At 33.8% G+C, this 27,517-nt stretch overlaps 1 protein-coding gene across 9 annotated transcripts in view; it reads left to right on the top strand.

Annotated features, from left to right (window-relative positions):
• SLC4A7 (solute carrier family 4 member 7) overlaps window positions 1-27,201 on the top strand; it is a 111,488-nt gene extending 84,287 nt beyond the window's left edge. For 5 of the 9 annotated variants that reach the window (XM_034956003.3, XM_034956002.3, XM_063602225.1 and 2 more), the window contains 10 exons: window positions 1,545-1,706; window positions 2,101-2,214; window positions 4,791-4,952; window positions 5,136-5,387; window positions 8,099-8,167; window positions 9,806-9,979; window positions 13,890-14,021; window positions 16,660-16,757; window positions 20,561-20,668; window positions 23,072-27,201. In XM_034956003.3, the coding sequence (XP_034811894.1) occupies window positions 1,545-1,706; window positions 2,101-2,214; window positions 4,791-4,952; window positions 5,136-5,387; window positions 8,099-8,167; window positions 9,806-9,979; window positions 13,890-14,021; window positions 16,660-16,757; window positions 20,561-20,668; window positions 23,072-23,153 (1,353 nt within the window). In that variant the 3' untranslated portion in view covers window positions 23,154-27,201. The remainder of the gene's footprint in view (window positions 1-1,544; window positions 1,707-2,100; window positions 2,215-4,790; window positions 4,953-5,135; window positions 5,388-8,098; window positions 8,168-9,805; window positions 9,980-13,889; window positions 14,022-16,659; window positions 16,758-20,560; window positions 20,669-23,071) is intronic. The other 4 variants (XM_034956006.3, XM_034956005.3, XM_034956008.3 and 1 more) reach the window with 1 other exon arrangement.
• The last annotated feature ends 316 nt before the right edge of the window (window positions 27,202-27,517 follow it).

Here is a 27,517-nt window from a genome sequence, read left to right as displayed (position 1 = left end):
ACTTAAGATTAATTAAAAGTTTAGTTTTTCAGTTAACTAGCCACATTTCAGGTGTTCAGTCAATTCATGTGACTGCTGGCTCCTGTATTTCCATTATTTCTGTGATGGAAATGTTACATTATCTGCATCATCTAATATATCTATTGGGCAGTGCTGATTTAAAGCAGTAAAAATTGCCAAGCATGGTGGTTCACACCATAGCACTCTGGGAGGACAAGGCAGGAGTATTGCTAGAGGCCAGGAGTTAGAGACCAGCCTGGGCAACATAGCAAGGCACCATCTCTACAAAAATTAAAAAATTACCCTGGTATGGTGACTCGCGCCTGTAGCTAACTTACTGGGAGGCTAAGGAGGGAGAATCACTTGAGCCCAGGAGTTGGAGATTACAGTGAGCTGTGATAGCATCACTGCTCACCAGCCTGGGCGACAGAATGAGACCCTGTCTCTAAAAACAAATAAAAGAAAAAACATAGATTCATGCTTTACTATTTTATATTTAAAAAGTCATTTTTGTTAAGGAAGAGGTGTAGTTAATAGAGGTGTTCAAATGAAAGTGATTTGTTACAAATAATTCATTTCATGATGGGCCAGATGTCTTGATATATAGATAAAAGTGTTTTCATGTTATCCCAAAGGGCCATGCAGGGTGGGTTTTTTTGTTTTTCTGGTAATGGTATAGCTTTTATTTTCATGATCCATGGAATGGATTAGGTTTACTAATCTCAGCACATGGCATGTGAAAATAATGGAACATTTAACTATTTTTCTTTGGGTACAACTGACTTGTTTTGTTAAAATGAGCTTCATTAGATTATAAGTAAGAAAAAGGAGAACTTTAGTGGCATGTGCTTCTATTAATCTCTGGTTGCCTTTCAGTTGTTTTTTCCCTAAAGGAAAATGAAGTCAGTAGTTTCTATAATTGCATTTTATTATGCTATATTATTATGTTACTGATTTTATTAATGGAAATATTTTAACGGTCATTTTACTGCTTATGGTCCCTGTGCTTTTAGTCTGAAGGTACTGAATCAAGTCAGAAAAGCTAAAGACAATTTTTATTACTGATTTTAATTTAGGTACTGTAGCCATCTCTTATCCAGCATCATAAAAGAGCGTAGTATTAATTTTCTATCTGCTGCTTTTGTTTTAAACCACTTGTTCAGAAACAAAAGAAAAGCGGTAAAATTGTGGACAAGCAAGAATGCAGAAGAAACATTTCACAAATAATACTCACTACGAGGCTTTCAGTATAGGGAATATGGAATTGAAAGAAAGGAGTATTTGAAGTGACTTGGCAAAATACTGTATTTTAGTGATTTGAGATGCACGTATTTTTCAAATTATAATATGTTGAACTCAGGATATGTATTACAATTAGTTGTTAGTGTGTTATAGTTGGCTGGACAATGTTTTTTCTTTATAAGGAATACAAAGTAATGGTGCCTCTTACAATCAGTTGCATCTTACTAGTCAATGAAGCTCATAATAATTTATTGAATACGTAAGAATCCCCCATTCTGCTTTTTCTTTCTCCTTTTTTCCAGGAATGTAAAAAACTTCATGGTGTATTCTTGGGGTCAGCTTGTGGTCATCATGGACCTTATATTCCAGATGTGCTCTTTTGGTGTGTCATCTTGTTTTTCACAACATTTTTTCTGTCTTCATTCCTCAAGCAATTTAAGACCAAGCGTTACTTTCCTACCAAGGTAACTGTGATATAATTTTGGAATTCTGGTAATATTCATATTTTTGGTTTTTATTTCCTTGGTTTATTTCATAACAGTAATATATTTTTTGAGGTTAATACTCCATGCCAACTGGTTAAGAAAGAAATTATTCATAGTGAAAAATGTATATTACATGCCTGAGCTCACAGTAGGAAGATGATGGTACCATAAGAGTTGCTAGGTTAGTTGTGAAATGTGTTTCTTATATTTTTGGAAAGAATTAAATATAAATGTGTTTCACTGTTAACATTGTCACTAGTTAAAAGCTCCATTTGTACGTTGTAGTGACAATTTTATCAATAAAAGATGTGAATTATTTAGAAAGAACACATAGTATTTCTGTGTTTATATTAACATAATCCCTTTAACATAGGTGCGATCGACAATCAGTGATTTTGCTGTATTTCTCACAATAGTAATAATGGTTACAATTGACTACCTTGTAGGAGTTCCATCTCCTAAACTTCATGTTCCTGAAAAATTTGAGGTAAGGATTAAAACAAGTGGCTATTTGTTACTTGGGAATACCACACTACTTTAAAGCAAGATACTGTTTTTTCAGTAGTTATTGTTTTAAAAGTATGTAGTCTCTTTGAAGGGCTGATGCTTTGAAAGGAAATAATTTATATGTGTTTTTCATATGTATATAAACAATGACAATATGGACAGAAAAGAGACATGTGAACTTAAAAGTATCACCGCTGGTCCATTAGAGAGAGTGAATGAAAATATTTGTGGTAAGATGTAGGGAGCCATTAAAAAAAAAAAAAAAAGTCTTTGCTCTCCTACCTGGAGTTCTTGCTGTACCTTCCAGGGAGAAGGAAACAGCCTTTATTCTTTTATAAAGAAGTAACCCAGGACAGGTGCAGTGGCTTGTGCCTGTAATCCCAGCACTTTGGGAGGCCGAGGCGGGTGGATCACTTGAGGTCAGGAGTTCAAGACCAGCCTGGCCAACATGGTGTACTAAAAATACAAAAATTAGCCAGGCGTGGTGGCGGGCGCCTATAATCCCGCTACTCGGGAGGCTGAGGCAGGAGAATCGCTTGAACCCAGGAGGCGGAGGTTGCAGTGAGCTGCGACCATGCCATTGCACTCCAGACTGGGCAATAAGAGAGGAACTCCATCTCAAAAAAAAAAAGTAACCTAAAATTCAATTTTCTAGGAGTGGCAGAGAGGGTCTAGTTAAATTTCTAGAAGGGCAGTATATCTGACAGTAGTTGGAAAGTTCCATGTAACAATTTCCAGTAGCATAAGGAGAAAACGAAGTGTGTTCTATAAGAAAAATGCTATTTGATCTGAGCATCCATTTGAATTTTCTGCTTTCATTAGCAGATTTGAATATATTCATTTTCCTTCTGCTCTGTTTTTGTTTTCTTCCATCCTCCTTTGCTTATGCTAAAAGGAAAGACATTGTGAATAGTGTCACTGGTTATATTTAATTTAACAAGTTATATGACTTCTTTCAGAAGCAGCTGGTTTAAAGGGGATCCGAAATAAGGAATATAATGAAGATCATTTTATTTTATATTATAAAATCTAATTTTATAATATTGCACTGAGACCAAAATGTTATTTTTAAAATCAATGGTCTTTAAAGTAGGGTACACAGGTGGAAAATGATCTGCCAACAATTTTTAGAAAGTCTTATGTTTTTAACGTAAAAATATGAAAATATTAAACTTTAGGTTTATTTTATGAGAATATATAAATAAATGAAACTATGAATTAATATTGGTTCAAAACGTGATGTAATTTCCTGTAATCCTGGCCTAAGTTCCTTATTCTGATTCTTAAATATGTCCTTGTTATTTATTTACTGATATGGCTTTCAGGTAATAGGCTGATTTCAAGGGGCATAAAATATACTTGAGGAAACAAATCAAGGAACTCTTAAGAGTAAATGGCATTGTATAAGTAGAATAAAATATTTTTGTTCATACACAACATTGAGTGTTAGGTAGTTTAATATATCTTAGTGTGGAAAGATTGAATTACCTGAACTTTGAAAGTATTAAATTTCCCTTTTATATTGACAAATGTTTTCATGAAGAAGAAACAAGCTTAATACCAAGTTGAGGTAATAAAAACATATGTTTAGGTTTCCATATATGCAGTATTCTCCCAAACATACTAAACTCTCTTGATCTTTAAAAAAAAATTGCTATAAAATCTTACATTGTACTGTCAAAATGTATTAGTATCTCATAAAGTGCCAGATTTTTGTTAGTAGTTCCTTTGGAAATACCATGTATTGTGGACCAGTTCTGATTTAGTACTGACCCTGTCAAAATCACTAAGTCTGCAGGACTAAACTAAAGCAGTTTAGTTTAGGAGTTTAGTGGATAGATTGATTTCACCTTATATGAATTATGCAGGAACATGTGGAAATGACATTCCAGTTTGCTTATCAATTTCTACGTAACAAACTTTTGAATAACAGCCCTTTATTTGTTTATAATTCTGTGGCAGTTGAGACTAGGCTTAGCTGGTTTGTGGTCTGCTCTGTGGGGTGCAGTCATCAATGGGGGCAATATGCCTTCATTCATATGTCTGAGGCCTCAGCTCAGATGGATGAAACAGCTAGAATAGTTGCCTGGGGAACCGCCCCCGACACCCACTACCATATAGACTATATTGAGGATAGTCTTATCCTCAAGAAAGCTTATCAAGGCTTACTCGACAGCGTAATAATCTCAGGGTTCAAAGCAGGTTAGAGAAGAAGCTGCAAGGTTCTTTAAGGTTAAGACTTAGAAATCACATAGTGTCACTTTGGCCTTATTCTGTGGGTTAAAGTAAGTCACAGGGTCATCCTGGTTTCATGGGGGAAGGAGGCAGACTCCACCTCTAGGTGGAAAGATTGACTGAGTCAAATGGCAGGAGGTATAGTTATAGGGATAGGAAGAATTACTGTGGCCATCTTTGAAAATAATTCACCATGTAGTTCAAGATTTAAGTTATTTCCCATTCCTTGGTATTTCTTGGAACAGATCAAGTCTATGTTATGGAAATTTAGTGCAATACAGCAAGGAGACTTTTTGAAAATTATATTTAATTTTTTAACAGCCTACTCATCCAGAGAGAGGGTGGATCATAAGCCCACTGGGAGATAATCCTTGGTGGACCTTATTAATAGCTGCTATTCCTGCTTTGCTTTGTACCATTCTCATCTTTATGGATCAACAAATCACAGCTGTAATTATAAACAGAAAGGAACACAAATTGAAGGTAATTTTAGAATTTTGCCTTAAGCATTGTGATTCTTCAAGGGTTTGAGCTGTTTTTGTAATGATTAGAACATTAAAAGATGTAAGATGAAAATTAACTTCTTCCCTCTTTATAATTCGTGTAGAATTTTAAATTGAGGGAACATTTAGACTTACAGATATTTATGTTCATTTCACTTTTCAGAAAGGAGCTGGCTATCACCTTGATTTGCTCATGGTTGGCGTTATGTTGGGAGTTTGCTCTGTCATGGGACTTCCATGGTTTGTGGCTGCAACAGTGTTGTCAATAAGTCATGTCAACAGCTTAAAAGTTGAATCTGAATGTTCTGCTCCAGGGGAACAACCCAAGTTTTTGGGAATTCGTGAACAGCGGGTTACAGGGCTAATGATTTTTATTCTAATGGGCCTCTCTGTGTTCATGACTTCAGTCCTAAAGGTAAAATTTCTTTATTGCCGTGTTTTACAATCGTATTATAACATTTATACTTAGTTATGTGAACACGAAACATTAAAATATACTTAAAATACCTAAAATTAGGTTTGTTTTCCACAGTTTACTTGGGGAATAATTTCATTAGGTTTTTAGTGTAGCAAGCATTTCAGTGGTAAGCTGTATATATTTTTAAAATAATGTATACCAGGTGTAGTGGCTTACGCCTGTAATCCCAGCATTTTGGGAGGCCAAGGCAGGAGGATTGCTTGAGGCCAGGTGTTCAAGACCAGCCTGGGCAACATAATGAGACCCTGTCTCTATAAAAATAAAAATAATTAGCCAGGTATGGTGGCGTGCTCCCGTGGTCCTAGCTGCTCAGGAGGCTGAGGTGGGAGGATCGCTTGAACCTGGGAGGTCAAGGCTGCAGTGAGCCGTGATTGGGCCACTGCACTCCAACCTGGGTGACAAAGTGAGATCCTGTCTCAAAAAACAAAAAAAATTATAATATGGCAAATATATGTATAAAACGCTCATAAATGAAAGTATTTGTGGGGGAGGGGAAATGACCTCAGTAATTTTTAAGAGTATAAAGGAGTCTTGAGACCACAGAGTTTGAGAGCTGCTGACCTAAAGTTGTGTCTTTCACCTATGACTCCATCCTCATTCTGTCTTCCATCACATCCCTCTTGTTGGCTTTTATTTTTAATTTTTTTATTATTGTAAAAGTTGTTATTAACATTTACATTTTGTGCTATGATGATAATTAAGGCTTCCTTGCATCTCCTGTAAGTTAGATTATAGAAATTTAAACCCTCTGGGAACACATAAATGATATTACGATGGTATTTGCTGGGGACTAAGCAGTGTGATTGTGAGGACTAAGCAGTGTGAGTTGCCTGCAGGGAGGCAGAAATATACTCTATTTTACTCCAGCCCAAGCCTGAAGACCAAATAAGTCTTCCTAATATCTGTTACCTTCCCTTACTGTAAAAAAATTGTATATGCAGGTTCCCCTTTTTCTTGTATTCATTTTTTGTATTGATAAATTCTTTTTACACATGGTACCATTAGTGGTGAACTTATTGAGAGTTCTTGCATATTTCAAAATGTTTCTATTTACCTCAACATTTGATCCATAGTTAGATATTCAAAATAGTTTTCTTTTGGATCTTAAAGTCATTGTTTTCTGGAGACCAATTTTCTAATGAGAAATCTGAAATCTATTTGGTTTTTGTACTTTTATGGAGACCTTTTCCCTCTTTAAGATAAACCAAAAAAAATTTTTTTTAACTTCTGTTTTTGTGAAAACTCATTCAGATACTTAGGGAGGCAGTTAGGGGCTTTTCATTTACCCTGCTTAGTCTCTGTTGGTTTCCTCAAGAAACCTGTGCCTTCTGCTGTGAGAATTTTCTTCCCCTGTTTACTTCCCTTTTCGTCTATTGTCTCTGTTACAAATTTCTTCAACTCCAGCTAAACAGATCTCAGACCTTTTGGATTTGTTCTAATATTCTTATCCCTCCTCCCCCTTGCTATTAAAGAAAATTTTCTCCTTTTTTCATATCATTATCTTGGTCTTCAGTCTTATGAAAATTATTACTACAAAATTTTAGTTATTTTGATATTTATAGATTTAATTTTCATGAGCTTTTCCCATTCTTATTTCTTTTTCCTAGCATTTTTTTTTTCTTTTTTCTTTTGAGACAGTGTCTCACTCCATCACCCAGGCTGGAGTGCAGTGACATGATCTTGGCTCACTGCAACCTCTGCCTCCTGGGTTCAAATGATTCTTGGCCTCAGCCTCCCGAGTAGCTGGGACTACAGGCACGTGCCACCATGCCCAGCTAATTTTTGTGTTTTTGGTAGAGATGATGGTTTCACTATGTTAGCCAGGTTGGTCTCGAACTTATGGCCGCAAGTGATCTGCCCGCCTCAGCCTCCCGAAATGCTGAGATTACAGGCATTGCTTAGATTTTTTAAAATACGTCTGCTTCATAAACTGTTTTCTTTTTTTCCAGTGTCCTTAGAAAGACACGCTAGGTTGTTGAGAAGAGATGTAGTAGATGTGGTTTTCCTCTGTAGTTTTTTAATTTGTTGTTCCTTATAGTACACTTCTCCCTTAGGTCAGAGTGCTTTTTGTGGTTTTGAGTAAATGGATGGGCTCTGTTAATAGCCAGACTTTCTTGCAGGATGAATAGGTGTGAACTGTGTAGACAGTTTGGGATCATCATAACTGCCAAAGTAGTAAGGATTTTATTTTGGAGGTGGATTTTACTTACTATATTCAGTAAAGGCTACTGCTTAATATTCAGTGCAGCAGGTAGTGATAGCAATGATAATGGTTGTCACTTTTTGTGTGCTTAATATGTATCAGAGCTTTTCTGAGTGTTTTATGTATTTGAAGTCATTGAATCTTCACAGCAATCTGATATAGAAACTGAGGTACAGAAAGTTAAGTTTGACTTAAAACTAAGTCTGACTGCAGTACTCCTGATCTTAAGTGAACATACTCCCTTTTTAGGAAGCAGCATGTAGAAGATGAGTCATTTTTCAAGCAGGTTATTGTATATTAGCAATTTTCTTATGTGTGGAAATGTTAGGTCGGTCTAATCCTCATGATTGAAAAATCTTTTAATTCTAGCCCTATAATTACTCACTGATTATGTTTTTGTTTACTTACTACTCATGAGTTCTAATTGTGTTCATTTTATTTACAGTTTATTCCAATGCCTGTTCTGTATGGTGTTTTCCTTTATATGGGAGTTTCCTCATTAAAAGGAATCCAGGCAAGTTTTAAGTATTTAATGATTTTCTATAGAAACTTGATAATTTTAAGTATGCAAAGATTGTTTTAATGATGGTAGTGATTTATTCTCAACTCTGACATTTTGAGGGGAGGTTAGTTTTCTAACTGATGACTTCAGACATTTGCCAAGTGATTGTTTGCTTACTGTACATTTTTTCCTCCAGAGAGTGAGATCGTGAGCTGACATGGTCCTTACCTGTTTTTAATTGAAGCCAATGAAAAGCCCTATAACTCAATAAAGACTAGAATAGTGAGAGGGAAGATCAAAAGGATTGTATTGAAAAAAAGTTTTGGTACTTAAAAAGGTAGATACTAGTTTCCTATAAAAATAGCAAGACCCGCCATTTGTGTAACACAATACAGCTTATGAAGCCTAGCATATACATCATTTTGTGATCCTCAAAACATTAACCATTTGGGAGAGAGGAAAGGAAGAAATCCTAATATAAATCAGGAAACAGAAATAGAAGGACTTATTGAAGATTATTAGCTAAGCCAGTGGTTTCATTATTTTGTTTTGTTTTAATAGTTACTGGGAAACAACCTAATAAAACTTCTTAAGATTTGTACTAATGTAATTTTAGTATAATACATTTAGGCTGGCTATCGTTACTCACGTCTGTTATCCCAACACTCTGAAAGCCTGAGGCAGGAGTGTCACCTGAGACCAGGAGTTTGAGACCAGCCTGGACAACACAGTGAGATCCTGCCTCTACAAAACCTTTAAAAATTAGCCGGCTGTGGTGTGTGTACTTGTAGTGCTGGCTACTCAGGAGGCTGAGGTAGAAGGATTGCTTGAGCCCAGGAGTTTGAGGCTGCTGTGAGCTGTAGTCATGCCACTGCATTCCAGCCTGGGTGACAGAGTGAGACCCTGTCTCAAAAAACAAACAAACAAACACACACAAAAAAACGATCATAAAGCACAGTTAGCGCTACATGACCACCTCTTCTCATGAAAAGGATGTTATCTAAAGTTTCCAACTCATAGGCTAGTGGCAGGAAAGCATCTTTATTTTTTCAACACCATCCAGGATCTACTCTTCACTGGTCAAGAAATTATTTCGTTATCTCACCTGATTTTTAAGAGTTTTGTGAGATGATTAGGGCTGATCTTATTCACAGTGTGTTAATGAGGAAATTAAAGCTCAAAAAGATGAAGGCATTTGCTCAGTTTTATTTTCAATTAGTGAAGAATTGTAATTGTTATCTCAAGTTATTTTCTGGTTAAATTTGTGAAGAACCTTAGAAGTCACTCAGACTATTCTTTTGTCATGCACATTAGAAAACAAAGAGATAAATGACTTGTGCATTCAATTATGGCAGATAAGTTTATCTAGATATTTTAATCCTCTGAATTAAACATTTTGGCTTGAGTTTTCTGATTAAATAAATTACAGCAGTGCAAGTGGTTGCTTGGTTCCCACCTGCCACCCTCCCCCACCCGACCCCACTTTGGATCCAGAGAATGCTTGCTGTAACATTCTCCTGTACTATCAGAAAATGTCAAGGAAGTTACAATTTAATACACGAAATCCTAAAGTTGAGTATAGATTCTTCTCCTAAATAGCAGAAATATTTTATTGAAAACTTCTTTGTTTGTTTTTTATTCTATATGTAGTTATTTGACCGTATAAAATTATTTGGAATGCCTGCTAAGCATCAGCCTGATTTGATATACCTCCGTTATGTGCCGCTCTGGAAGGTCCATATTTTCACAGTCATTCAGCTTACTTGTTTGGTCCTTTTATGGGTGATAAAAGTTTCAGCAGCTGCAGTGGTTTTTCCCATGATGGTAAGATTTCTTCAGACTTATTTTGTCACTAATTAATAATATGTTTACAGTAATTTTTTATTAATATTTATAATTGATTTTGAGAAAAGGAATAATGCGTTTTAAGTACCTTAGGTGTTTGAAAATGTGAATTAGCTGTTATTAGATACAAAGCAGTTGTTTCCCAGCTTCAATTTTATTATTTTGTAAATTTTTGTTTGTTTTGCTTTTTAGTCCTTAGGCTATAGGACTCGGTTTTGTATTTTTAAATAACTTCAGAATTCAGGACGTTCATGGAGCAAATACATTTTCAAATGTAAAAGCAAAGGAACCAAAACAACATGGTTCATTATTAAAATATTTTGATGTATCTTTTTCAGAAATTGACAGATGTGGAAGTTAAAAAGTAATGAAGGCTACCGATGACTTTAATAAGACAATATAATTCATTAAATTATCACAGAATATTGCATTTTACAAATAGAGAATGTACATTCTTCTGTAAATGCTATGTAAAAATTGGTTTTGTACATGGCCACAGAGAAAACCTTACAGAATTTAAAAAGCTATAAAAATTACTCAAGTAGTATTTTCTAAAAACAGTTAAATTAGAAATAAATAATGGAAAGCCACTAAAATAATCTTAAATATTTGGAAATTAAACACTGTTCTAAATAATTTCTGAATAGAAAACAGTTAAAAAACCATCTTAGAGGTATTGAAAGAGAGAAAATTATAACAATGTCTGTCTAAAACTTTGAGCACAACTAAAGTTACACTGAGAGGAAGGTGTATGCACTTCATTGCCTTTATTATTCAAGAAGACTTCAATGCAACTAAGTTGTTTTTTTAAAAAAATCAATAATGGATAAACCACTCCCAAGCACATGTAAAGAAGAAAATAAGAGAATGGATATACAAGATTGAGGAGGAGAAAAGAGCGATAACCAGAGATATGGAGATGATTCAAGGAACTTGATGAAAATAACACTTGCATGAATATCAATAAATTTGAATATCTAGAGCAGAGGTCAATAAACTTTTTCTGTAAAGGGCCAGATAGTAAACATTTTAGGCTTTGTAGGTCACGAGAGTATTATGTGGGTACTTACGTAATCTTATTGATGAAATTTTAAAAATAATTTTAAAAATATAGGACTATTAGAAGAATGGAATTATTTTTTATTTGACATTATTTTACTTAATTGGGATTCATGGTTATTGTTCTCTACCATCAAATTAATTCCAAATGTTTATCTGTAAAAAAACATTCTTAGGTTATGGGCTATACAAAAATAGATGGTGGATGAAATTTAACTCAGGTGCTATGGTTTGCTGACCTCTGACCTGGAACAAATGGATTATTTTCATACTATATCTAAATTTCCAAAATTGACACTGGAAGTATAAAATTTGTGTATAGCCCAGTTGCATAGAAGAAACTGGAAAAGTGGTTAAAGACCTGTCCTTAAAGTATCAGGGTCAGATTGGTTAAAAGCTTAATTTTAAAGAACAGATCATTACAGTACCCTCTTGAATTATTCTAGACCAAAGGAAAAGATGGAAACCTATGCAATTTTTCTCAAAAAACACTGACAAGTTATTAATACCCAAGGCTAATTAAGTTGCACAAAAGATTTATGCTGCCTTCTTACTAATATAAATGCAGAAACCTTAAACTAAAATATTAGCAAGTAAACAAATTTAGCAGAATTTCTAAGAGTAATATATCTTAAGTAGATAGACAATGATACTTTGGCTTCAAAGCAATTATTAACATATTTGTTGAAAATGTCATTGTATACCTATTAACCCAAGTGATTTTAGTTAAAAACAAAAAAGACTGAGCCCTTAATAGAATTAATAAGAATTGTGTGAGGGTGGCTGGATGTTAGAAAACTTGATGAATTAGTAGGCAGTCTCTCTCAATGATCAAAAACCATAAAGTACTTAAGAATAAATTTTAAAAGAAAGACCCCTTTAAAGAAAAAGACTTTATAATAGCATTTGTATTAGCTTCCAAGGGCTGCTGTAACAAAGTACCACAAACCAGAGGCAGTATGTGGGGGTGGGCAGTGACATGCTCTTTCTGAAGCCTCCAGCGGGGAATCCTGCCTTGTCTCTTCCTCTCTTCTGGAGGTTTGTTGGCTGTCTTTGGCATTCCTTTGGCTTGCAGCTGGGTAACTGAAGTTGGAGCCTTTGTTGTCACATGGTGTTCTTCAACAGCTTATTTCCAAATAAGTTCATATTCTGAGGTACTGGAGGTTAGGACTTAACTGTCTTTAATGGGGAACAAAATTCAATCAATAACAGTATTAAGGGACAGCAAATAAGACCTGAACAAATACCGTGTTCTTTGTTTTAAAGATTTCATATTATAAAACTTTCAGTTTTCTGAAAAATCGCATTTAAATGTAATATAGTGCCAAGTACAGATTCTACTGGAGTTTTATCTGAATGTATGTGTTGGGGTGGGGGGTGGTGTCATTGTGAACTGGATAAATAATTTGGAACTGGATAAATAAAAAATAAATGCCTGACTCAAAAACATGGATGGTAGAAATGTTCTGTATCTTGTCCGGGTGTGCATTATATGAGTAGTATATACATTTGTCAAAAGTGTCAAACTGTACACATGCTATTTTTCAATTTTTCTGTATGTAAATTACATATTCATTAGAAAGAAAGACATAACTACTAGAGAATAACAAGATAATGATAATTATAACTAAGAAGGATTCCTGGCTAGGATTGAGCATAGAGGGCTTTGCTTTGCCATCTACTTCACTGTTCGTGTGCTGATACTGTACTGTTTTAATAACCAAATATTTAAAAATTGCTGACAAGTCAGTGTAGCCACCATAATATAGAATTGGCATATGAATAGACAAATCAGAAAAATAGACAAATGCGTCCAGAAATGTATCTGAATACATTGGAATTTTATCACTTGAATACCATAAGCAGGTTATTTCATTAAAGGTAGTATTTCTTTTGTATGGGAGAATTTAGTATTGGACGATTTAAATGTATACTGGAAGCTAAGTAATGTTGTACTCCTTATCTGAGACCATGTTCAGAAATCAAAATTGAATTCAGTATTTAAATGGTAAAATAAATTGTAGTGGAAAATGTAAAAGAGTATTGTATAATCCATTGATTGGGACTAACTTTTCAAAGAAGATAGGAAAACCCAAGTGTAAAAGGAAGATATGCTATATTTGACCACATGATAATTAAATGTTTCTTATATGTTCAAAAAGTATAAAAAACAGTTAAATCAGACTGTGAACTGGGAGAAAATATTTGTAACATATAAGGCAGATAAAAAATTTCTATTCAAACTACACAGAACTCATAAATGCATAAACAAAAGTCATAAAAACCAACAGAAAAAACAGTCCAAGTTTAGGAAATAGCAGATACAGAAGTGGAAATCTTATTGGCCAGTCAGCATTCAAAAACATGCTCATCTTCAGCAGCAGTTAAAGCAAATTAAAGTATTAGTTCATTTCTCCCATATGATTGAAAAGTTAAAACCTAATGTTGGGAATAGGTACTCTAATGCATTGTTGAAGAGATTTTTAAAAATTATATATACTTACATAATATGTAATGTCTTAAAAATTGTTTTTTGCTTTGATATTCAGTGTTTAACCTGCTTCATAATTTTATGCGTAGTGCAAGGGATTTATTCAGGAGAAGGTTAAGAATGCCATTTCCTTTTTTCCTCTCTTTATAGTTTTTTTTTTTAGCACAAAGTAAAAAAAGATAAATAATTGACTCAATTCCTTTGAAACAAAATGATGTGTGAATAATTTTTAAACTATATGAAGCATTTTTTATAAGATTTAATAAATATGCTTTTCCTCTTTAAGTGATACAGTTTGTATTATGTGTTACTTAATATTTCCTTCCCCACTTTTTAAAGGTTCTTGCATTAGTGTTTGTGCGCAAACTCATGGACCTGTGTTTCACGAAGAGAGAACTTAGTTGGCTTGATGATCTTATGCCAGAAAGTAAGAAAAAGAAAGAAGATGACAAAAAGAAAAAAGAGAAAGAGGTAAAAAGATAACAATTTTAAACTTACACCACTTCCTTATTTAATATTTTGCACCATATTGCAGGCACCATTATAATCACTTTACATGAATCAGTTCCTTTCATCCTTCTAAGAACTTTATAGTGTAGTAGGTACTGTTGTTATCTCCATTTTACAAATGAGGAAGCAGGCAGAGAGTGGTTAGGTAACTGTTCCAAATGTAGGCTCTTCACCATTTCACTGTGTTGTACCTCCATAGCTCTGACACAGTAATACTTTTCAAAAATTACAAATCATGTGCTTACTAAATCAGCAATCAGAAGAATTAGAGTTTTAGCAATATTAAAATATAGGTAACACAAAATAGTTATACATCAGAGTATATTATCTGAGAAAACTTTAAATACATTTAACATAAATTTTAGCATATATTTAATTTTAATAGCGTTTTAATAATTGGCATACATAATGACAAAAAGGATTTTTAAGTAATTATCTTTTTTAAAAAGTATAATAAAGTTTTAGTCTTTATATGCACTTACTGTGTACCACCATTAGTTGATTTGTATGCTGAGATTTAAGCATAAATAACTTTATTCTGAATTGGAATTTGATTTTGAATAACCAACTCGATAGTATCGGTTAATAAGAAGGAAAAGTAGAGACTTGACTATATAGCATTGATGGTTTTGTTGATTGTAGTTCCTTGCTCCATTTTCCCATTCAGAGTATTGTTTGAAAACCAAAGATAAGAAAGACACATATTTTTAAATGTATGGTCCTGTTTAAATAGAGATTAAAATTTTATTGATTTTATGTTTATTTTTCAACAAAAATTAAAATTCTTTAACTAGATACTAATTAGAATATTAATTTGAATTAAGACACCAGATTTTTAAAATTAAGATTTTGGTTTTCTTCAGAGTTATATATGTAAATACGTATGAGGGTTTTTTGTTTTTTTCTTCTGAGATGGAGTCTTGCTCTGTGGCCCAGGCTGGAGTGCAGTGGCATGATCTCGGCTCACTGCAACCACCTCAACCTCCCGGGTCCAAGCTAGCTGGGATTACAGGCACCCGCCACCAAACTGGGCTTATTTTTGTATTTTTAGTAGAGACAGGGTTCCACCATGTTGGCCAGGCTGGTCTTCAACTCCTGACCTCTGGTGATCTGCCTGCCTTGGTCCCCCACAGTGCTGGGATTATAGACGTGAGCCACTGTGCCTGGCCTGTATGAGTTTTTCATGATTTTTTCAAATAGAATATAATTTACCTATAAAATATATGGGCCAAATTGCCTGTTTATTACTTTCTGTATTAATTAGAATGAGGTTCGTCATATATAACAAAAAACAAAAGTAAAAGTGGCCTTTAAACACAAGGTTATTCTTGTGTTTCAAGTAAAAGAATTCTTGAGAGCAAGTGATGCAGTGTTAAGCCCCACAAAGTTATCAGGGGCTCCTTGTTACTTTTCTCCTGACCTCAGCATATGGTTGCCATCCTCATCTTCACTTCATGAATCAAAATGGCTGTCAGACTCCAGGTGTCATGTTAGCATTAGAGACAGCAGGAAAAAGGAAGGGATAGAAGGCAAAATAGCTTCACCATATTGTCAAGTTTAAGGAGTCTTTCCAGAATGTCATCCAGTAAGTTCTGCTTGCACCTCATGATCCTACTGAGTTTGTAAGGAATGCTGGGAGATTCAGTTTAGAGGTTTTTGTTTTTGTTTTTGTTTGTTTGTTTTTAGGATCTAGGCAAATTGACACCTCAAAATAGTCAAATTTCTATTAGTAAGGAAAAGAAATATGAATGTTCTCTCAGTGTCTCCTCTACTGTCCTATCGATCACCGCCATTATTAACAACATAATTTTCTTCCGTGTCCACTGTCCAAGTTGGTCTCAACCTGAGCTTGAGCCTTGATCTTAACCAGCCTGAGTGGTCTGCTTTGCTGGGTTCTATAAACATTTGCTAAATGATTTAAGATAGTACTTTCATTGATTTACTTTTAAAAAGAGTATAGGAAGTACCATGATGGTTATTAGTAATTATCACTGGGGTGGGCTGGAGGGAATTAAACAACTCTCAGTTGTTAGTCTGAGAGTATTTGAGACATTGCCGAGAGTATTTCAATTTCTGAGATATTTTTGATTGTTATAACTGGAGGGGCTGCTACTGGCATCTGATAGGTAGAATTCTGAGGTGCTGTGAAATACTCTATATACACAGGACTTCTACTACAAAAGATAAATATTATACCCTAAATGTCAGTATTGCTGAGGTTGAGAAACCCTGCCTTATCCAAATGACATTCTACTCATATTGTATTGTGATAAGGTTTCACAGAATGTTATCTCTCATTATAAACCTACATAATAATTGATAATCACATTTATGTAGTTAAATTGTAGTTAAATCTTAAATAGTATAAGTGACAGTGATTTACATAAAGAAATGAAAGTTAAATTAGTCATGTTTTACAAGTGGTTGTTTTTATTTTATGTTACAAGTATGTGTTCATGATTATAAAATTTTTCAGTAATGGCAGTTATATTTAAATAATGTCAGTTTGGGTTTCTAAGTCTTTAAAATATTATAAATTAGCCAATTCTCTTGGAAAATATTCTGGGAAAAGTAACCTCTTCACACATGTGTTATAAAGGAAGCTGAACGGATGCTTCAAGATGATGATGATACTGTGCACCTTCCATTTGAAGGGGGAAGTCTCTTGCAAATTCCAGTCAAGGCCCTAAAATATAGGTGAGATATGACTTTATGCTCTAAAACTTTTATATGCATGTCAAATGTATTAATAAGTCATATAATGCTTCTTTAAAGTGATGATTTCTATTTTATAAAAGATGATACAATCTGCATATGGTGTATCAACTAAAGGAGGGCTTCACACAATTTGAAAAGGAAGTCCCTTGCTCCTTTCCCACCCAAGCTGGACTTGAACTAACCCAAGCTGGACTTAAACTAACTTCCATGCCAAGCCAATAAAATTTGCTTGTCTTCTATCACTCCATCTATCTTAGTGAAGTTTAAAATCAGTACATGAGTCTGAGAATATTTCCATGTTCCCAGTAGTGTGGCTTTTTCCTTTGTGCCCTTCATTAGGGCTGGGGTCTGTGGGTGCTGGAAAATAAACGTTTTCAGTAATCTTTGTCAGTGTCCATTCAAATACCAGTAATTCATTTTCTGATAGCCTTCCAATATGTAACTATGTTTAGAGGCCCTAGAAGTCTCTTAGTTTTCAAAGATGTGATTTGATTATTGGCGGTGAGGGTTCATATGATGCAAGAATGAATATTTTATGTATAATTCATTATTCGTGATTTTGATGATTTATATTTAAATTTAAGAACTAAAGATATAGAGGTTGGGAAATGCAGACTTTCGTAGTTTTAAAAGATTAACCTATATTTGTGTACACACCTGATTTCTATTTCTACACATCTATTCCATTTCTGACTAGCTAGAGAAATCAGTCTTAGAGGCCTGGCGTGGTGGCTCACACCTGTAATCCCAGCACTTTGGGAGGCTGAGGCAGGTGAATCACCTGAGGTCAGGAGTTCACGACCAGCCTGGCCAACATGGGGAAACCTGTCTCTACTAAAAATACAAAAATTAGCTGGGTGTGGTGGTGCCTGTAATCCCAGCTACTCAGGACAGTGAGGCAGGACAGTTGCTTGAACCCAGGAGGCAGAGATTGCAGTGAGCCAAGATCATGCCAGTGCACTCCAGCCTAGGCAACAGAGCAAGACTCAGTCTCAAAAATAATGATAATAATAACAACTTACATTTGTGTACACACCTGATTTGTATTTTTTTTCTTTTTTTTTTGAGATGAAGTCTCATTCTTGTTCCCCAGGCTGGAGTGGAATGGTGTGATCTCGGCTTACTGCAACTTCCGCCTGCTGGGTTCTCCCAAGTAGTTGGGATTACAGGCGCCTGCCACCACGCCCAGCTACTTTTTGTACTTTCAGTAGAGATGGGGTTTCACCATGTTGGCCACAGTGGTCGTCTCAAACTCCTGCCCTCAGGTGATCCCCCTGCCTTGGCCTCCCAAAGTGCTGGGATTACAGGCATGAGCCACTGTGCCTGGCCCTCCTATTTCTACACATCTATTCCATTTCTGATTAGTTAGCGAAATCAGTCTTAGAAAATATACAGGTGTCTTCCCTGACCAGTTGATAGAAAATGTTTTATTGGTATTTAATTAACTTCCATTTCTTTCTTTCTTTTGTTTTTTTTTAGCTATTTAGAGCTTTTACAGGAGTAACATTTGACTTGTACATGTTGATTAGTTGTGATGAATGAATTCAACTAATTTTCCTCTATACGTTTTGCTATTAATTTTCACTATTGGTATTATTCTGTATTAATATTTCCCTCAAATTTTTATATACTTTAAATGCCAAGCATAGAGGCATTTAATATGGATATTTAATATATCCAGCCACAGCGATCTGCTTTGCTGGGTTCTAGAAATACTTGTTAAATGATTTAATATATTAGCTTCATTGATGTACTTCTAAAAAGAGTATAGGAACTACCATGATGGTTGTTAGTAATTATCACCAATTTGCCGAGAGTATTTGTGCTTAATTTTTATATCCTGCTTTATCACTTTTTCAGTGTAATTATATATGGACCTTGACAAATTTAAGTGGAGTCTATAGTCTGATAAAGAAAAAGATGGATATCTGTAGTTTTCCTTTTGTCTTTTAAGTGGTGTCATAAGCCATGATTAATGTGGCTATGTTTAAAGTTTTTTCCATCAGGAATGCCAGGAAATGGCTAATGTGCTTATTTGCCAGAATTTTATATCTTAAATAGCTTTGGATTATTTGTGTGGAAGATCAAGTGAGATAGTATATGAAAGTATTTGGAAACTGTAAAGCCCTTATAAAAGATGAAAATAATTTATGTAATGCAGGCAAATTTTTTCCCATCTAATTTCATTTTGAGGGAAAAAAATATATACCTTCTTCATAGTGGAGGATATTTAGAAGCTAGAAGGTTTATCAGGAATTCCTTTCTTCACTTATTTGAAGTTGGCAACCAAGTGAATAAATGTTTACTCGGGGTAGGCAAAGTTTCAAGTTGGATGGCTATGCCATTATAAACTTGGGTATTCAGATTTTGTGTACTTTTAAAAATCTGACCTGGCGAAGGTAAAGAAGCCATTCATAGAGACTTTTCAGTGACCTCCTCACGCTTCTCTTCAATCTTAAATTTGTAAACAACATTCTGATTTTAAGTATGAACAGAGCACTTTCTAAATGACTGCTGTTTAGTCATTTGTAAACTAGTTGCCATCACACTGTTAATTTAACATTACCTAATTTGACATTTGTATTTGTATCTTGTTTGTCTGAATGTATTTTTTAATCCAAGAAAAAGGACTTGCAAATGTATTTGTATTAACTTTATGATACTTTCCTATTACTTATGATGGACAACCTTGAGCCCCAAATTAATTATTTATGGATATTATTGGATTTGAGGTCTTGAAGTAATTTTCATAGAAATATAGAAACAGAATCATTTTTCTCTTATTGTAATAAATGGATAGTACTCTTTTTTTTTTTTTTAAATTCTGGAGATGGAGTCTTGCTCTGTCGCCTAGGCTGGAGTGCAGTGGTGCAATCTCGACTCATTACAACCTCTGCCCCCCGGGTTCAAGAGATTCTCCTGCCTCAGCCTCCCAAGTAGCTGGGATTACAGGCGAGTGCCACCGTACCCGGCTAATTTTTATATTTTTAGCAAAGACGGGGTTTCACCATGTTGGCCAGGCTGGTCTCGAACTCCTGACCTCGTGATCCACCCGCCTTGGCCTCCCAAAGTGCTGGGATTATAGGCGTGAGCCACCATGCCCGGCCTACTCTGTTCTTTTAATTATGATAAACTTGATAAAATACCACCTTTATCACACTAAATATGTGAATAACAGGTAAAAGTGGTACTCATGAGGCTATTTTGTGTTAGCTGTTGAAATATTTTCAGAGCTTTGTTTTCAATTTCAGAGTGTTATCTTTCCAAGCATTCTTTATAATGATTTGTAAAAGCTATAGCTATGAAAAATAAGATTTTAAAAATCATAATCTTAAGTTTTCCTTACATACTTTGAGTATTTATTTGATAAGATTAAATGTGTGCCAATTATAAACGTTTTCTAGTCGACTTGAGATTGTATTTTTTTTGTATGTATAAGCACATTAACATAGTCGTATGTTATTTCAGTAACATATTTTCAGCCAAGGTGATCAGAGGGCATCATTGCTAGAGTGCTGCCGAAGTACTACTGAAACCCCAAATTGGATTCTGAAGCAAAGTTCCATAAATAAATCTTGCTAACTTACTTAATCTTAATCTTACTCCTAGTTTCGATTAGAAAGAAAGATGTAATTCTTCATAAGGACTTTGTAACAGAATTCAAATTCTGATATCTGGCAAAGGTTTTCTCAATTTAGTTGATGAAAGCAGATAATAAGAATGACAATATTAATGCTTTTGCAAGTACTGAATACTAACCAAAAAGTGTATTTGTTCTTCAGTGTTGATCCCTCAATTGTTAACATATCAGATGAAATGGCCAAAACTGCACAGTGGAAGGCACTTTCCATGAATACTGAGAATGCCAAAGTAACCAGATCTAACATGAGGTAGTTATAACTATTTGTGTGTTTTCTAACTGTAGCCAATTTTCATTTACTTATGATAGCTTCATTCCTTTCTTTCTTTCATCCATCATTTTAATGTATACTTGGAATAAGGTATAAATAATGATTATGTTTTTGTCTTTTAATTTACAGTTACCTATTTTAAAAAATAATTTGAGTCAGGCACGGTGGCTCACACCTGTAATCCCAGCACTTTGGGAGGCTGAAGTGGGCAGATCATCTGAGGTCAGGATCATCTGAGGTCACTTGCAGTGAGCCCAGATCATGCCATTGCACTCCAGCCTGGGGGACAAGAGTGAAACTCTGTCTCAAAAAATAGTAATAATAATCTGAGCTATTTTATCATAAAAGTAAATTTCATATAGCAGTATGGAATAAACATAAAAAAGATCAGAAACCATATAAAGATTAGATAACTATTAGGGATTAAATACTGTAATTGAATACTATTTCAATCATGCTCTGTGATGGTCTAAGAAAAGAGAAAAACACAAGTTGTTTCCCTTCTTGTGTTTTGGTTTAGTATGCCATTTGTTCAGGTGAGGTAAACATTTTGCTTGGAGATATTTGGAAGAAATCAAATCCATTGACATAAAGACCATTCAGTTTTACAGTGGACCATGTATTGAAAGTATTTTGTAACCTCTTTCTTACATTTCTTGTTATGTAACCTTTTTTCTTTCTTTTGTTCTCACTTCAAGAACTAAGCCCTCAGGGATTCTGTTTGGTAATCATTAGTACTTTAATCCCTTAAGCCTCTGGAGAAATGAATTACTGTCTTCTAGGGTGCTCAGTCATTCATACTCAGAAAATTCTTCTTTTTTATGTACAGTTTGTGTGAGATGCTATGTTGGGTGTCTGTATATTCTGCTTGGGCATCAGATGAAAACTTTTCTAGGCCTTCAGTCATATAGCTGTTTTTGTTCACTTGCTGTCTTAGCTCTGTCTTCTGACAATAATTGATTAGCTTTTTCTCATTCTTTCACTACCCTCTTTTAGAACCTTTTTCCTACCTACTCTCTATCATATGTTTTTCTCTTCTGTCATCTGAGTTCTAATTTCTCAGCTGGCTGTTTCCTTTCTTCTGTCTTTGATCTTAAAGAGTTTTAAAGTTAAACTCTTTGTAATTTTGGATCATTCAGTACAGCCAGAATTTTTCTAAATATTCTTTTTACTATTAGTAATTGTTCACACTGTGTCAGCACCTCTGGCCTTGTTAGTATAATTATCATAAAAAATAAAGGCCTTACAATAATAACTAACATTTTTTATGCTTCTGCCTTTTGTTTGGGTTGTCCTGCACTTCAAAATCACATAGGAAGAAAGAGAATGTCTTGGCTATGTTGTTTAACAGGAAAATGTTTGGGGATTGGGGTCTATTCTTCAGTTTGTCTGGAGAAGACAGCAAACCATAGTGTGTTTTTACACTTTCTGAAAACTTTTTCCAGAACCCAGATATTCATATGTTACAATTAATCAATTAAATCCATGTACGTGGAGTCACTGTGTGATACTAACTTGAAAATATAGAATAGGTCGGCCGGGTGCAGTGGTTCAGGCCTGTAATCCCAACATTTTGGGAGGCCAAGGTGAGTGGATGATTTGAGGTCAGGAGTTCGAGACCAGCCTGACCAACATGGTGAAACCCCATCTCTACTAAAACTACAAAAATTAGCTGGGCATGGTGGTGCATGCCTGTAATCACAGCTACTCGGGAGGCTGGGGCAGGAGAATCACTTGAACCTGGGAGGTGGAGGTTGCAGTGAGCCAAGATTGTGCCATTGCACTCCAGCCTGGGCAACAAGAGCAAAACTCTGTCTCTCAAAAAAACATATATATATTTCAAATATTTGTTCTCTCTATATATAGAATACATATTCATAAATACAAAACCAATATGTATATAGAATATATAGAATAGATGTATTGGTTTTGTATTTATGAATCAAATTTTGGGTGAGAAGTTTTATAAATTTATAACCTTCTTGGAAATTATTTGATACCTATCTATATTAACAAAGATTCATATATTAATAGATTTTTCAGTAAAAGTCTCATGCTATAACTGTTCATATGTGAAATAAAAGTAATCCAACAGATTCTGACCATATACTGCCCTATTTTAAGGACCCCCTCTTTAGTTGTAAGAAAAACATGAATTTAAATTGCAAAGAGGATTTTTAATATTTGCAATTTTTAAAAAACAATTTTTAATATTTGCTTTTCCAGTTATGTTTATTGATTTAGAAAAGGTAAAATTGGCAAGTCATAAGTTTGTAGTGTTAATAGTAATCTCAGAAGGTTTAGTATACTCATTGTTAGCCATGTTTAGAATTGAATATTTATATTTAAAAATTATTTATTTTAATTCTTTGTTTTAAATAGTCCTGATAAACCTGTGAGTGTGAAAATAAGTTTTGAAGATGAACCAAGAAAGAAATACGTGGATGCTGAAACTTCATTATAGAATTGAACCAAGAGTCATTATACATATAGATATATACATATGTAATGTGTGCGTATCATGTCACTATATATAAGAATATTGTATGTCATGCTGTTTATGTGTGACTACCGGGTTTTTAAAAGTAGTGTCTGGAGTTTGTAATGAGCACCGTGGAGACTATGTATTTAATGAAATGCTCTCTTTGAAGTGAGGTACATGGTTCTTAACTATTCAAATATTTATTCTGTTAGAAAAAAAATTTTTCTGTTTTGCAGTAGAAGGATGTGGAGAAATGCTTTCAGTCCGCTTTTCTTAAATCTCTGTTCATCAGTGGCAATTCGTAAAAACCTTAAGTGATACTTTGTTTATATGTTTATAATTTTTAGGTGTTTCCTGAAATTTTCACATATTATTTCACTTTTGTTAGTGCTTTATGGGAAGAATAGGGAGTCTATACCAGTGCTGTGGGAAAAATGGTAACATTTCAGGGCTTCTCTATTTTTGTTTCATTTCTGTAGATGTCCATCATGTTTCACTAACTGGCATTTTCTTAGCCATAGAGATGACTGTAGAACAATGGAAACTTTAATAATGATAGTTTTTAACTTTTATGTTTAAATTTTTTTTTAATCTTAAAACCTTCATATCTAGGTATCCATTGTGACAGACAAGTAAAATTGCAGGTGATTTGATAATTAAGCACCCATACCATTTATAACTTCTGAATTTAAAAAGTTATACAATGCCAGTTTGCAGTAGTTGATTTTGATGCCTTTGTAGAATTTTTTTTCTGAATCCTTATGCTCTTTTAAAGCCAGTGATTCCCACTCTGTTCTCTGCCTTGTCTCTCTTTGTCTTAAAATGCTTTAGTTTCCATCAGGTTCAAGTTCTTGACTATTATTCTCTTATAAGTAGTAGGCATAAATAATCAGGAGTCAGAATTCTCTCAGAAGGGTCTATGATCAGTATTACTTTATTAAGAATTACCTTTCATTTTCTCTTTATGTTGTTATTCTTTCACTTTTGTAGATTACATTTAATAGCTTGTTACCTGTGATTTTATTTTAAAATATTTATTTTGATATGATGCTTAAATATTATATAAACATTTGGAAAAGTAACAAATAGAGTAAATTGTTAATGTAAATAGTTGGTGCTCACTTTCATTTATGTTTATTATCTTAAAGCAATTGATAGATTTTACATCTTTGATATAAAGCACTGCCATATTTATATTTTAAAAGGAAATTAGACATTTTATATGTAGCTCAGATTAATGGCATTTTTATTTTGTGTATCAGTTTTTGCTTTTCTGAGCTTTTTAAAGTCTAACAAATCTTTTTAGTCATCTTTTATATACTTTTAGCTCCACATGAAATAAATGTTGTTAAGCCTGTAGGACTGGATGAATGGGGTTGTGAAACTGATTTGACAAGAGAATAATTTACAAAAATCAAATGAGTATTGAGAAGCCACAGAAATATCAAAAATGGTGACATCACTATTAGGATGAAAATTTTATGAAATTCCAATGCTCCCTTTAACCATATAATTAAATTACAAAAGTATACATAATTAATCTAATAAAGGATCATGAGGAATGCCAAAAGCTGAAATTTTAGCAAGTCTGGTGTTTTAAATTCATTATAAACTATTTATTAACTAATGTAATGTCCTCCTCTTAAGACCATATTGTAAGAGTCTAGTTAAAATGATGGATTCAACTTCTGCCTCGGATAAGAGGTTGGAAATGTAGCTGCTTTTCTTTAGAAAATATGTAGCTGTCATCAGTTGGTACTGCCTAAAAAGAGTTAGACTCTATTGGCAATTGATAGAGTATTACCCACGGTGCTTATTATTGTTTATGAGCTTCCATTGTAATGATTCCTTTTTATTTGTAGCAGCATAATTATTTCCAAAGACCCCAGTATTTGCTGCTATTTTTAAAACTCCCCTGATGTACCTGAACAAGAGGATTTCCTCACATCATTTCCTTGTGCCTGGACATCAGGGGTAACAACTGTACTTACTTTACAGGAAGAAATTTTAAAACTGAAAACTACCTGGGATCATAGTGTTTCTGTGATTTTATTTAATTGTGTATAGTAATTATCCAGTGCCAGAAAAACCGTCACTTGCAAAATACTTTGCACTCAAAATGTTTTTACAATGCTTCTAAATGTTACTGGTTTCTGCTTTCTTTTGACTACTTGACTGACAAAATGATCTGACTACTCCATTTAAGAGCAAAGGTAACTCATGTTTAAGTAATTAACTGCTTGTTTTAAGTGATTATATTTCTTCCACTGTTTTTGAAAAATAATCATAGATAGCATTCATTGAGAGACAGTGACAGATATAATTTACTACATATATTGATTTTTAAATAAAGTTGCCTTAAATAAGTGTAGTAAGCAGTAGTAGTTGCTATGTACTGATTTACCTCAAGGTGCAAAATAATTAAACCTGTACATATTCCATTTACAAAATAAATTCAGCCCTGCACTTTCTTTAGATGCCTTGATTTCCAGAATGGAGCTTAGTGCTACTGAATACCCTGGCCACAGAGCCACCTCAGGATATTCTTTTCTCCACCCTAGTTTATTTATTTATAGATATCTGTTTACAAAGTCTGTAGTAAATCCTGATGCTGACCATCTGAAATGTACTTTTTTTCTGAATGCTGTTTCAATCTAAAATAGCAGCTTTTGAGAAAACAATGATGTAAATTCCTTATGATAAAAGGATGATTCTATATATTCTTTAATGATATTAAATATGTCGAAGCCAAGCACACAGTCTTTCTAAAGTGTGTGTATGTTTGTGTGAATGTGAATGATACTGATCTTATATCTGTTAAAAGTTGTTTTAAAAAGCTGTGGCATCCCATTGTTCATATTTGCCAAGTCTTCTGTAAAGATGTCTAGGACGAAATATTTTATGTGCTAATGCATGTATTTGTAAACCAGATTTGTTTACCACTCAAAATTAACTTGTTTTCTTCATCCAAAAAAGTTTATTTCTTCCACGTACTTAAATTTTCTGTGTGGGTATAATATAGCTTTCTAATTTTTTTCTTTCACAAAGGCAGGTTCAAAATTCTGTTGAAAGAAAAATGCTTTCTGAAACTGAGGTATAACACCAGAGCTTGCTGTTTAAAGGATTATATGATGTACATCAGTTCTATAAATGTGCTCAGCAGTTTAACATATGAATCCTGTTTTAAAGTGCTCAGATTTCAACTGTGTAAGCCATTGATATAACGCTGTAATTAAAAATGTTTATATGAAATAACTTAATGTTTTAAATTTATTTATGTAGATCGCATCATTTTTATCGTATGCAGTGCAAATATGTGAAATGTCTTTTGGTTTATTCCAACAATTATTTATTTTAGAAAGTAAATTTAAAGACTTTAAGGACATTCAAAGTTTAAAATAGTGTTCAAATTGCAAAATTTGGCAATCTTCATATAAATTGGTTTCTTTTCTAACTTTTCAAAAACTAACATTAAATGTCAATTATAGGAAAACATAGTTGGAAATGTAATCATCCAAAGATCATTTTTAAAATGAAATTTAATTAGCACATATTGACTTCAACATTTGACTTAATTGTTAAACCCCAGTTTTGTTTTGTTTTTTTAATCAGATTTTTGCACACTGATTAGTTTTTGTGTTGTAGCTTTTGTTGCTTTATTATTCAAGGTTTTTTTTTTTTTCTTCCCCATGGGGGAGATTGTCTTCCAATGTTTAACTACGTTTAAATAAATAAAAATTGAATTTTATTGTTCATTTATATAAAATCTGATACCTTGATGTAATTTCACAATACAGTTCCAATTTTTATGGCTTTTATAATTACAATGATATTTTCTTCTATAATAAAATCCAAAGTAAACATTTAAATTGTAGAACTGATATTTTTCATTTATATGAAGTATAAGCCTCTACTGGGTCTATATTGTGAATGATCCTGCCTTTCAAATTTGTTTCATAATTGTTAGATGAAAACTATTTTTTTGGAGATGTTACTGAAGTTGATTGAGCAATAAAAGTCTACTTAATTAGTTGTTGGCTATTGTCTTTACTTTGTACTCTGATTATTAGAAGAGCCACATCTCTCTCTCAGCTTGAGATGGGATAGGAGAGGAAGGAAAATGAGTGATGTCTGTTTCCGGCCTCCTAATATTCCTAGGCTTCAGTAGGAGAGAGAAAAGAGGAAACATTGAGAAAAAAATAAAATAGTGTTTGTTTCACAAAGGTGTTTGATAGTTAAGAAATAATTGATATTAAAGCTAATAAAAGGCTGATCCATTTATTCCCCCCTATTTTAGAAATGTTGCTGTGTGATGTGTAATGATCTGCATGATAATACCGAACTCT

Source organism: Pan paniscus, chromosome 2 (assembly GCF_029289425.2).
Source record: "Pan paniscus chromosome 2, NHGRI_mPanPan1-v2.0_pri, whole genome shotgun sequence".
NCBI classification, from domain to species: Eukaryota; Metazoa; Chordata; class Mammalia; order Primates; family Hominidae; genus Pan; species Pan paniscus.
The sequence above is the reverse complement of the archived record's forward strand: the minus strand, read 5'-3'. Positions and strand labels throughout refer to the sequence as shown.